General features: G+C 32.9%; 1 protein-coding gene across 1 annotated transcript in view; it reads left to right on the top strand.

Annotated features, from left to right (window-relative positions):
* Snrk (SNF related kinase) overlaps positions 1-13,591 on the top strand; it is a 73,875-nt gene that overhangs the window by 7,205 nt on the left and 53,079 nt on the right. The window contains exon 2 of the mRNA XM_035372681.2: positions 4,360-4,501. Within this exon, the coding sequence (XP_035228572.1) occupies positions 4,360-4,501 (142 nt within the window). The remainder of the gene's footprint in view (positions 1-4,359; positions 4,502-13,591) is intronic.

Here is a 13,591-nt window from a genome sequence, read left to right as displayed (position 1 = left end):
TATTTTGTTGATTAGTGTTTAGTGCCTAGATTGTGCAATTCATAGATATTTTTTAAAGTTGAAACAGAACACTGTGTACATATTATTCTTTGAAATTTATTGTTATGTTAATTTATTAAAGTGAGGTGTGCTTAGTTTGTAAATTCGTTCGTTGCTTAGATTGTGCAATTCGTAGATGTTTTTTTAAATGAAAACATATCGCTGTGTACATGGATTCTTGTCAAATATTTTTGGTTAGCAACTTTACGTTTTTGCTATCTAAATTTTTTTGTTTTTGTGTCGGATTTTTTGTTTAAATTGAGTGTTCAAAATGTGGTTTTTGGAGACATTTTAGGCTTAAAGTTCGAAATTTAGAAAAAAAATTTAGAGAAACTCCACGCTGCCATAATTTGTCACCGCATTTGACGACCTGAGGGCACATATAAGAGTAGCTCCATTTCTTCCTTGTAAGATAAATGACGCAACGTGTTTGCTGCTTTCTATACTATCACAGATCAACTGTGAAATAGTAATATGAGTAGGTGCACTGGGTCTAAAAGACCCAATCTGATCAAAATCAAATTCCCAGTGAAAAAACTTCGGAAACATGAAGAGGATGACTTCACACGCAACTACACTGGACTTCAGCAACTTCCGTAAACTAGGCATCCTTTGAGAAAGATCTGTTTAATCACGCTGGTCCATTGGACCCAGAACAGGCTTTCATCATTTGAAAATAGGCCGGCCAGCTCCTGATGAATCCAATTTTGGATTAGATAAATATTAGAAGAAAAGAAATCGAGGTACAAAGTGAGATTTGGAATTATAGTAAAAAAACTATTAGTTATACATTAGGCTTTCAATGTTAAACCTATAATGATGAGATGTGTAATATTAGATGTAATCAGATGATTAATTATTTCATTTTGCTGTGCATTAACCTTTTGGGGATGGGATGGCCATTATAGTGGCCTTAGTTATTATCTGTTTGAAAGGACGGGAATGTCCACTTTAGTGGTCCTGTCTTTTTCTCCCATTTTCCAAGCTGAAAAGGGGAATGAACTATCAAGTTTAATGTCACTGGAGTCTTAACCACTTATCTTTGTGTTAAGGATCCATTTTTCCCCAATAAGTCCCTTTTCATTCATGCAGCTTCAGAATTTGAAGATAACCTCATTTGTAATTATCTTCTAAATCCTCCCCCATTCTTTCAAAAACTATATATGTTACAGAAAAATGATAAATCGGTGAATATATAAAATTACCGATGATTATACATAATCACCACTAAATTTGGTAAATATGATAAATTATTTCATAGTTATCAAATTTACCGGTTAGTTTATAAAATCCCCAACTCGTAATGGGGAAGGTAATAAATTCGGATTATTTTATGGAAACAAACCCAACCCATATTCTATGGAGAAAAAAATCATTTATTTGGATTTTCATGTAAGTATACTTTAGACGTATTAGACTGTTTTAGAATTACAAAGCTTGCCAGATTATTTACATTTGCACTTATCATCATAATCATCATTAAATTTGGGAAATATCCATTTCGTAACGATAAATGCGATAAATATCATGACTTATTGGGCCAGTAGAATAGAGTGCAGGTTTTTTTTAAGTACCGTAATTTCGCACGTATAGCCCGCGGACTATCTGTGTTTAAAATGCGAATTTTTGAAGCTGCGGACTATCCACCAGTGCGGATAATACGCTGGTTAATTTATGATGAGCAGTGAAAACGGGACATATACGATGAGTAGGTTAACGGGTCATTCAAAGAAAATATATAGTTAAACATAGTATATACTATGTATATAGTATATATACTATGTGTGTATACTATATATATAGACGTTCTTTGGATCTTTTTTTTTTTTTTTTTTTTTTTTGTTGGTGGCGATAATTTTTAAAGTCACGCCAAGGCTGCACCGTATACTAGGATTTTACCCCGTTATTTTGAAGTGGACGAGAAAGCGGTGAGAAATTGGCGCCAACAAAAGGATGCGTTTAAAAAGCATGGGAATATTGCCGTATTAAAAAAACATAATTTCGGACTTACAGTCCGCGGACTATCTGACGATTTTTGAAATTTTTTTTATATAAAATGGTGTCTGCGGACTATACGATGGTGCGGACTATACGTGCGAAATTACGGTAGTTGCTACTCAGAAAGATATTTTTTGGTTGGACAATATGTTCTATTACTCTTGCAGCATGTAATTTAGCACTATTATGCTAAGGAATTACAAAACTGTACTATATTTTAAAGTGTGCTGTGATAAGCAATTTCATTCCTTGAACTTTAGTTTTACTTTCGTCTCAGCAGATAGATTAATGTGTCAAGAAATGTACATAACTATAAATCTTCTCATACCTTTTCCTCTTTCAATATGCACCATATACTGTTATTCAAAACCGTAAAAGCACTTTTTTCATACATACCTAGACTACATTATAAGTACTGAATTATGTCTAAATAAACTAATTTTGTGCATAATATTTATATGTGTGTATATGTATATCATATGTATATTCTTATTTGTCTACCTAAGAGTTCAAATATTACCTGCTTTAATCACAGAATTATTATCATATTTTCCTATTTCAAAGATAATTTCTTCATGTTTGTTTAACTTGGATATTAATCGAAATTGCACAAAAGCACTTATTTTTCTATTTCCAGCCAAAGACCTACGAGCTGACCCAAGTAGAGGTCAAAACTCCAGCAGTTAATGCCTCAAGAGCCAACGAACAATATCCCAATTATCATATTGGCTGTAACATTTACATTAAAAAATGCTATAAATGAATGTTTTGTGGCAAAATTAAAATAACATATTTACTCGCTTATTTTTCTTGTTCTCTCCTTAATATTCCCTTTATTTTTACAGCATTAAGATTTAGAAATTGATGACTTATGATAACAGCACAAAATGTGCACAAATAAGAAGAGTGTGTAAATAAAATGAATACTATTGAAATTTTAAATCCTTTAAAATGCATAATATAATAGTCTTTTTATGTGTTTTAAATGTGCTATGCTTATCATTTAAGCCATTTCTTCTGAAGTACTATTCCCTGCATAATTTCCCCCTTCCTGTTCTCAAGCATTAAAATTAACAGGAAAAGCAAGGAAAGTTATCTGGGTTAATCTTGCTTTACTTTCTTATCAATTTGGTATGAATGGGTGTTTTCATCATGTCTAAAGATTCTAAATGTATTACAGTTGAAGGTCTGTTTCTAACTACTATAGTTTGACCGTCTATAGCGCAACCCTGGTTGGCATTCTGCCGAAACACATAGACTCGTCCAAAAGAGACGGTATTACTTGCTGCGATGTGAAAGGTCTTCCCTTCTTCGGAAAGAGCTATGCTGGAGGGAAAGACCCATCCTTCCACCCTATTTTGAGAATAATTGGGTCTAAATGGGGCATGCATGTTTGCACTCATGGTCGCGGATGAGACAGTCGAACTATAATTACTTCAATTCTAATTCTCACGTTGCAGGGTTGTCTAATAGCTAAGATGCGAATTTTTGCCGATAACTTAATACATGACATTACCGAATGGTGTGATTTCACCATTTAATTAGTAGTGATACGGAATAAACAGTAACTTTATTCTAACTGGCAATATGTGACAATCAAGTTAAAATCTTGGAAAACAAAATTACCAAACTCCTAAGCTAAATGGGCTGAGAAACTAAATTGGAACTTGAAAGTGTCTTGAATGCAAATCTAAATATTTTCTTATCTAGGCTTCAACACTGTGGTTGTACAAGCTAATAATTTACCTCTGATGCTAATGCTGGGAATTCTAGTTCTCTCAAGTAGCAGTGTTCACTAAATAACAGGCAAGTACAGTGTGCATACTTCACTGCCAAGCATTGATCTAATACCACTCGTACGGTTACAAAAATTCTTCCTCTCATTTTACAGTAAACTCAACAATCAAATCTGCATCAATCTCTGGAATGAGCAAATATAAGGTGGAATGAGACATAAGGGAAAGATGCAAATTAAAATTTAATTTGGTTAGTTAAAAATCAACTAAAATGCCTCAGAGTGTCAAATTGGGAGAGTAACACAATGTAAAATTTAAAATTGGGCAAAACAGCAAGCTTGTTTTAGAATAGATTTTAACTAAAATTCTTATTGATTTGTCCAAAATGGGTGCATAAATATCAAATGGTATTTCCATGCACACATTTTGAATACTTCTCATATCCAAAGTTCTTGCATAGAATCTCAAACTTGTTAAAGATCCCAAAGTTCATGTTTTCATATAGCTCTGTGTATCAATTTTGAAACTTTCCATTTCTATTCCCTGTCATTATGTAGATTTATCAAATTTTAATTTTATGTTGCAGATGTGTGGAGTCTTGGTGTCATTTTATATATGCTGGTTTGTGGAAGAGCTCCTTTCCAGGAAGCAAATGACAGTGAAACCCTGACAATGATAATGGACTGTAAATACACTGTTCCTCAACATATTTCCCCAGAATGTAGAAGGTAGATAATTTTTATTAGTTATATTTTAGCATAATATATATGGTAAAAGACTTATAATAGCACATCTCATAAGAAGGGTTGTGCAGGTTATATAACAGACATGTCCAAACTGCAGCTCATGAGCTGCATGTGCCTCTCATACACCTTAACTGCGGCTCGCGAGCTACTTTCAATCCTTTGCCATCTGAATTTTGACTTGTTTTGAATAATAGTTTAATTTTTTAATACAAATGGAATCTGAAATAGAAATCATCCAGCACCACATTTCTTTATTAATCACTAATTTAATTTCTCATATTATGTTAGTAAACATTTGATAGATTTCAAACTGTCCACTGCTCACTTATCATCACAACAACAAATATATAAAATTACAAATAATTCCATTTCTGATCATTACTATTTGGGTTATATTACTTTTTGAATGGGTAATGGTCATCGGAATACACTATTACGAAGTTAATCTAAAATGCAATGCAAATATATTTATTTCATTATTCTCTCTAATAATTTTTATCTCAAGTTAATTTTACTTCAGGCATTATCAGCTTACATTCCTGTGTGATTCTATTTTTCACAACAGTTGTGATCCACCAGGAAGATTTGCTATTTGTTGTAAGGTACTACTTTTATTCAGTCCTTGAATGGCATGAGTAACTGCTGAAGAAACCTCTTTCACTTTGCAATCCATACAGAGCTCATTTAATCTCTGGAATAATTTTATGGGGGTTTTATTTTTGGTGGAGTGAATCTTCAGCCTCTTACTTGGTTTGTAGACTTGTCTAAATTTTCTCCGGAACTCCTTCAAAGTTAATTTCTTATCCCTAAGCAAGTTGAGCATTTTTATGCATTGTTTCACAGATTTTGCAACTATTCATAATGATATGCTTAATTGAACAGTTTTCCTACATGAAACTCTATCTTATATAATAAATCCTTGGTAATTCTAGACAGAGATCATAATTTATTTCAGCAATGGTTATGTATGCTGAAATATTTGGACTCGTGGGAAGAATCACTGGGTTGACAACAATTTAAATTTTAGTCAGAATGTTTAATTCCCATTATTATCAAATACAGTCAAAAGTCTTTAATTTGGACTCGTCGGGACTTCGGCGATTCCCGATTATCGATTTTTCCGGATTGTAGATCATCAGTTTAAATCTGGTAAAATGGCATGCAGAAATTATAAAATTAAAAATATGAAACCATAATTTATGAAATAAAGAGCAATTATGATCTGAAGGGTATCAAAATTTACAAAAAAAAAAGCTTAATATTTACTTGTTTATTTCATTAAACATTTCTTTCAATGCGCGCATGCGTAAAGCATACATTACTCATAGTCGAAATTAGAAAATTGCAACCGGAAAACTATTTGATTTGTATTCATGATATTTATAATGACGAGGAATTTGATTTAAATCATATCAAAGACGGAGTACATCGAGATGTAATACTACATTTAGTAAGGAATTATAAGCCGAATAAAATAAAAACATCTGCCCTGAAGATAAGGATAGTGCTGACAGATCAACTTCCAGTTCATTGCGTGCCGCGACGTCCCCCCCCCCACAGAGCAGCGTGAAATTGATAAACAGATTTTGGAATTGTTAGAGAAACAAAGGAGCCTTTATCCGTTTTTTGCAGCAATTCCACTTTTTGTTTGATGAACATTGAAACATGTTTTCCCTTTGTAGATCCTTCAGCATCAGAAATTCTATTTGACATAATCCGAAAGTTCAAACTTACTTTTATAAAATTGCTCTAACAGTCTGCAAAAAATAATAAGCCGGATCCTATTCAAAGATTAAGTAACAACGCAATCAGCAACATTAACTGAAATACATAATTAGATAATTTTAGCTTAGCTTATACCGTCCATTATACATTAAACGCGCATGCATAAACGCATTATGTGCACGCGTAAACGCATGTGCGAATGCATGCGCAGAAAGTTTGTAGCTTTGAGGTCCAGATTATAGATCATTCCGAATATGGGTGTCCGGATTGACGACTTTTGACTTTATTATTATTCCAGAAAGAGATCTTTCACCTTAATCATCAAATCTTCATATCGGTAACATTGTATCAAAAGTGAGGGGTCAACAGAACACAAACGTCTTTTCTCAAAAGTTTGTCAAAATCGGCATATTGATATTAATTATATAAGCTTGTATTTTCTTTTTTTAGTTCTTGTTTGATGACCGTCTTTCCTTCTGCCTCACACTAGGTTAAAGGCATTTTGCTGTATTAGGTTATAGGCACTAGGTTAGAGTCGCAGGTAAATATCGTGCTAGGTTAGAGGCATTTTACTGCCTGTTTCACCCCTTAGTACTGCTCTGCAGCTGCACCAGTTGCCCCAACTCTGATGTCAGCTTTACACTTCTTTTAATCTTGCTGATATTTCTCCTTAATTTTCGATCATCATGTACGTCTGATACACCCTTCATGAAAGCTTAGTAGCCAAATGAAAAGTTGAACGACAATCCACTGCTTGATCACTACATATTTCAGCCAATAATATCAAATTTTGCTCCCGTAAACATTTCGTTTAAAATCTTATAGAGTAATTAGTATTTTGTGGAAGAAGAAGATGTGAAAAATGTGCTATGCCCTATCCAGGACTCAAAACTCGACCTCTCGAATATGCGCCAAGTGTGCTACTGTTAACACCACGAAGGCATGCAGAAAGGAGGAAGAAAACACCGTATATACTCCTCCTTTTAAAGGACTCGATCGCCAAATCCTGGCTGTGAAGAATCATCATCCTCCACCTTCTTAGTTCAGACACCACTATAGAGACATTAGGATTTTTTATGCAGGTGATGTGAAAAATTAGCAATGCCCTTCCTGAGACTCAAACCTGGACCTCTCGAATATGCTTCGATTGTCCTAACCGTTACACCATAAAGGAATGCAGAAGAGAAAATATCTTATAGTCCGCTCTTTTATTTTATATCCTCTGCCTACAGACTCCATTTCAAACTCCATTTGAAATTTATTTTCAGTATACAGGTTAGGTAACCCAATGGAAAGTTGTACATAGCCGTTCTGCTGACTACAATTTATTTAAAACTTTCTTCTGAGTTATTTTATTTAGAAATTCAAGACGAAACGGTAAATCCTTGGACCACCTTTATGGGTCCAACAGTTAGAATACGGTGGATCTGTACACGTCTTTTGTAAGACCTTAGGAACTAAACTATTATGCAGACGTCTGCTGTGTCACAAAAGGCTTCTATGTAAAATATCTATACATGTCCATTGAAATATGAAGAGTTACTCGTTCATGGTATATCTGCATTTGTGAAATAAATTCGTTATACTAGTGACAGGTATGTTTTCTTCCTGTAACATTAGGTTTGATTTGCCACATATTTGAAAAACAGCTCAGAATTAAACAGCTAGGTTGAAGAGTTTGAACGTAGCATTTATATAGCCCAGCATGAACTACTAGATTTTTTAGCAATAGGTTATGTCTGTCCAGAATTATCATAATGATTCAAGAGGTGGTGTTGAGAAATTTCAGTGATGTCCGTGAACTTCGTTATCTATGTTCAAAGTTATCTGGACATTTCAAGAGATTGTTTCAAGAATTTTCAATGCTGTGCATGAATTTCGCTATCTATGTCCGAAATAATTGTGATGATTAGAGAGATAATTTTGAGAATTTTTAATAATGCCCATGAACTTTGTTATCTATGTCCAAAATTATCAGGACAATTTGAGAGATAGTTCAAGAATTTTCAATGATGCACTGATTACTAAAAATTTGTGGCAGATTCCGTTGGATGTCATGCTGAAATACTGTATCAGTCCAGGGCCATCATGAGAAATACTGATTATTTAGACAGCACTAAAAAAAGGAAATCAGAAGAAAGCATTTGATTTCTCTACCTGAAGAAAAAACATGCAGTTACCCAGTACAAAAGTTACGATTTTTATTTTCTTGGAACTTAACATGATGAACATAAAACAGTAGATATAAGATGTATTTATTCATATTTATATGTAATCATGTTGATCACATATTCATTAATTGACTTCAAAAGTTTCCTCATATTTGAAACCTGTCTCATTATTTTTAAAACGATATAAATTTGGACTTGCGACTCTCGTATGTTCATAAAATCTATCATGCTGCTCCCATTATCTTGAAGTTTGACTATGCCTGTTATATAAGGTCATGTTATTCTGAGTTTTGTTTAAATTTTCCCTTTTGAATTTTTACATTAAAACTGCTTTGTTCTCACATATATAAATAAGCATTCCTACCTTAATTATATAATAAAAATTTTATTAAATACAAAACTATTATAATGATGAAAATAATATCAGTACAAAAGAGAAATGCAGTTGAGTGATAAAACAAATTTTTATTTTATGGAAGTAAAGAACTCTTGTGTGAAAATATATCAGATAGTTCTATGTAAAGACATAAGTTCACCAATGAAATAACTTACATAATGATCTTTTTTTTTTTTCTGTTAAATGAAGGGAAAAAATTCACAGATAAATATATTGTTTATGAAAACTCCACCAGGGAGGTTTTCTGTAAATTAAATCCCTTAATCAGTTTTTCCATTAGATTCCACACATGTGCAGCTGCATTAATGACACTACAGAAAGTACTAAAATGGAATTTTTAGGCTCATTAAAAAATGTCTCTCTCATTAGCCCATTTATTTACCATGCTTTTTATTTTTAATGCTAGGAAAATCTCTACAATTGCTGTTTTTAAATATTTATCTCTGTTTGCCAGCCATATAAACATGTTTGCAGACTACATGGAATGTATAGTCTGTCCAATAAATGTACAAACTTAGCTACTAGAATGACCTTGATGTGATGTTTGACCATGCACGTTGGCTTCTTTGTTGGCATGGTGGCCCATTGAAGTGCCAGTAACCATCAGATTGTCAAGGAACTGTTTTTGTGATGCTCTTTTTTTGCTCTTGTTGGCAATGGAGATTGATAAAGAGATGGGACAAAACTAAACATCAGATTTATAGTGAAATTTGGAAAAACTCTTGAAATGTTAATGCACTGAAAAAGATTGCTTGTTTCAACTGGATCAGTGCCAGTAACCATCAAGATTGTTGAGAAACTTTTTTTTTTTTTTTTTTTTTTTTTTGCTGTTGTTGATGATGGAGATATATAAAGGGATGGGACAAAACTAAATGTCAGATTTATAGTGAAATTTGGGAAAAGCTCTTGAAATGTTAATGCACTGAAGATGATAGCTTATTTCAACTGGATTAAGTGTTTTTATATGAAGGCCATAAAAACTGCTGGGATTTTTTAAAAAACAGTTATGGTGTTATTTATTATGAAGTTCTTCCTAAAGAACAAACAGTGAATGTTGCATTCTGTGTGGAGATCACGAGTGGTTAAGAGATTGTGTGCATCCTCTGCTGCCAAATTGTGTGATGGTGATCAATGTCTCCTGCATCATGACAATGTGCCTGCACATTCAGATGTGACTGTCAACAAATTTCTAGCCTATAATTTGATCACTATGATATATCATCTTTACTACTCACAAGATTGGCTGGCTGCAATTTTGCTTTCTTCCCAAATGCAAAAAAACATGATACATGAACAGCATTGGGATATGTGGGAGCAATACAACAAGAAACAGCGAGGCAGCTAAAAAGCCAGACTTCTGAGAATTTCCAGGGATGTTTTGAAGAATGGAAACAGATATGGTTACGTGTACAACTATAAATGGGGGACATTCAGAAGAGAATGAGATAGATGTTGCTGGGCTGCATGTTTTATGGATATACTATGTATGAGTAGTCATTTATGAGAATGGCAAATAGATTCTTCATCTATGTTAAACCTTATAAATTCAGAATTAATATTAAAATTCAGTAGAATATACATCTAAAAATAGGGATTTATGTAATGCGAAAAATTAGAAGATTCACAATTTGTGTTTACTATAAAGAGAAAACACTGGCACGGATGCAAAAAACCCTAAATAATTTCAGTAATAAAATTAATTCATGGCACCTTCAAAATATTTTATAAACATTGTATTTTTTGTCAAAACATTTATTTGCATATCTGTAAGAAAACTGCTATTTTTGGCGAGGAACTCCACAGCGTCATATTACTATTTAAATTTTTTGTCTACATTTTGAACTTTAAGCCTAAAATGTCTGCAAAATCATAGTTTTTGCAAGTGCGAAAACCACGTTTTTAACACACAATTAACACCAAAAATCCGAAACAAAAACTTTATGTAGCAAAAACATAAAGTTTCTAACCAAAAATATTTGACTTAGCAGTAATAATTAATCCATGTACACAGCATTCTGATTTAACTAAAAAAATCAGATAATTGCACAATCTAATGCATCAAAGGAGTCTAGGAATTATATACACCTTGCTAAAATAAACTAACATAACAATCAACAAAATAAACAAAAATAAATTACAAACAATTCAAAAAGCAACAATAACAATAGAAATTCATAGTTAAAAAACAATGAACATAACATTCTACAAAATAAGACCAACAATAAAATAAAGTGCACTCACCATTGTGAATGCTTCTTCAAACAGCAGAAATATCAATTTCAAATATCTTCAAAACAAAAAACACAAACACTTTCCTCAAATATTCTACAAAAAATTTTCAATTTATCCCACTCAACACTTCTTACAATTTCACAAATTTGTTGAAAGGATCTTTTCCTGTTTCAAAACATTAATGGAAAAACATAAACCACCAAATAAAACTCAAAATTGCATTTCCGATTCTAAGTAGGCAACGTAGCTTTAATATGCTGCCACATACTCTCTATCGTATTTATATGATAGCCAGAATCACTATCCACAAAATTAATACTATCGTTTACAAATAAATGTTCAAAACCTTTTAATAAAGCAAATAAAACCACTGCAGTAAAATCAAGTTTCCACATCAAAAGGGTTGGCATACAAACAACATCGCCCCTGAAACCATCGCAGAACACACAATCACGCTGAAAACCAGCGCAGAACGCATATCGCCACATTTGGAAGGTGTATATCTTAAAATTTTGTTTGCGTTCAAAATTAAGCATAGATTGTGGCTTTCTCAGTTTGTCAGAATTTGTCTGCAGTTATACATAACATTTTTAAAGACAGTGAAGTTTTTAAGAGCTGGAAATGTTAAAAATGTTAGGCCATTCCAAGATTTCCAAGAGATTGGAATCCAAAATATTTTAATTGCTATTTGCATATATTGACCATTATGCCATGAAGACACATAGAAGGAATGCTTGTAATTAAGCAAGGTTTATTCTTTTAATGTTGCTTAAGCTTTCTTTGGCTAAGGTTGTTGCTGAATTGTGCCAAGGAGACATAAAATGCTAATCAGATCTCCTTTTGTTACAGACAGTTGATTTCTGTTTTTGCTGAGGTTAAGTCAGGTTTACTTATTTTGATTTTGAAGAAAATTAGGCATTTAAAAATTAAAAGGGGAAAAGGGCATAAAAAGTAATAATTAATCCTCTGAAAGTAATCATTGATCCTTCTCAAAGTAGTAATTGATTCATTGTGCAAACATTCAATTCCTCTCAGAACTGGTGATAAATATTTTAAATAACATATGCATGGTATGGATCTGGCAGATTGATCAATATACCTATTGTGGCCATGTTAATATGGCTGGTGGCCATCTGTGCTGTCGCCGTGATCTAAATGGTATTGCAGAAGTTGCTTTTTTTTTGGGGGGGCTTATTTCGAGACTTTATTGGGGCTGCCCAATGGAGACTAGGCTGAAGAGCCGAGAACTCCACAGCGTCATATTACTATTTAAATTTTTTGTCTAAATTTTGAACTTTAAGCCTAAAATGTCTGCAAAATCATAGTTTTTGCAAGTGCGAAAACCACGTTTTTAACACACAATTAACACCAAAAATCCGAAACAAAAACTTTATGTAGCAAAAACATAAAGTTTCTAACCAAAAATATTTGACTTAGCAGTAATAATTAATCCGTGTACACAGCATTCTGATTTAACTCTAAAAAAATCAGATAATTGCACAATCTAATGCATCAAAGGAATCTAAGAATTATATACACCTTGCTAAAATAAACTAACATAACAATCAAACATAACAATCAATTTATTTTTAGATTTTGGGGGGAGGAAATTAGTGTACTATGATTATCCTCCCAATGTTTGCAAGAATCACCAAGCATTGTGTCATCTCAAAAATTTTAAGAAAATATGTTTATCTGGTAACCAACTAATGGTTGCACATAGTCGATGAAGTTTTTTAAGTTAAAACAGGTCATTGTGCGCATGGAGAAAAGTGTCAAGTTGCCCTATGATGCTGAGATGGTTGAGTAGATTTAGGGTGCCTCTTGGATTATCACTAAGTTGTTTCATTTATGGTAAGAGCAGTTGAATGTTATGGAAGCCCTATTATGACGTAATTGGTTGCATGATTGCGATGAATTTGAGTGATGGAAAAAGATTTGTAAGGGTTTGTGTGTGTTGATTAGGAAGTACGATGTTTATTTTGTGTTTTACGTTGTAAAATGGCTGAATGCGGTAAGATTCATTTGAATTCTCTTATTTTTGTATATTTATATGGTGATGCCAGTATAGAGATTCTAGTTCAGATAATTTTAGGAAGTTTTTTGGATGCTGTTAAGGAATTTTGTTTGACTGAAGACACGAAAATTTGTAAATAAGATAAGGATATATGGATGTCCTACACAAAGTTTCCTTTGGTGGGTTTTTGCTTTGTGTAGTGCTAAGATGATTTTCCTTTTTTATGTTATTTCATTGTTTGATTTAAAATGTAGTTTATTGAGATTTTGTATTTTTTCTTGGCTGCTCCTTTGACTTTATAAGTGAATCTAAATCAATGTGTACATAGACAAAGTCGAGTAAGTGCGCAATGCATAGTTTGCGCAATTCTCTGATTTCTTTTTTAAGTGAAAATACGTCAAATTGTACATGGATACCGAGTTTATGCAATTCTTCGACGCAAAGCCAAAATAACAAGTCAAAGAATTGCACAAACTCAGTGTTCATGTACCGCCAAAAACTGCCAATTATCGCCAAGGGACACCCATAAA

Source organism: Stegodyphus dumicola, chromosome 2 (genome assembly GCF_044657685.1).
Source record: "Stegodyphus dumicola isolate Sdum_Otavi_A_Nest chromosome 2, ASM4465768v1".
Taxonomy (NCBI): Eukaryota; Metazoa; Arthropoda; class Arachnida; order Araneae; family Eresidae; genus Stegodyphus; species Stegodyphus dumicola.
This window is presented reverse-complemented; position numbering and strand designations above follow the sequence as displayed.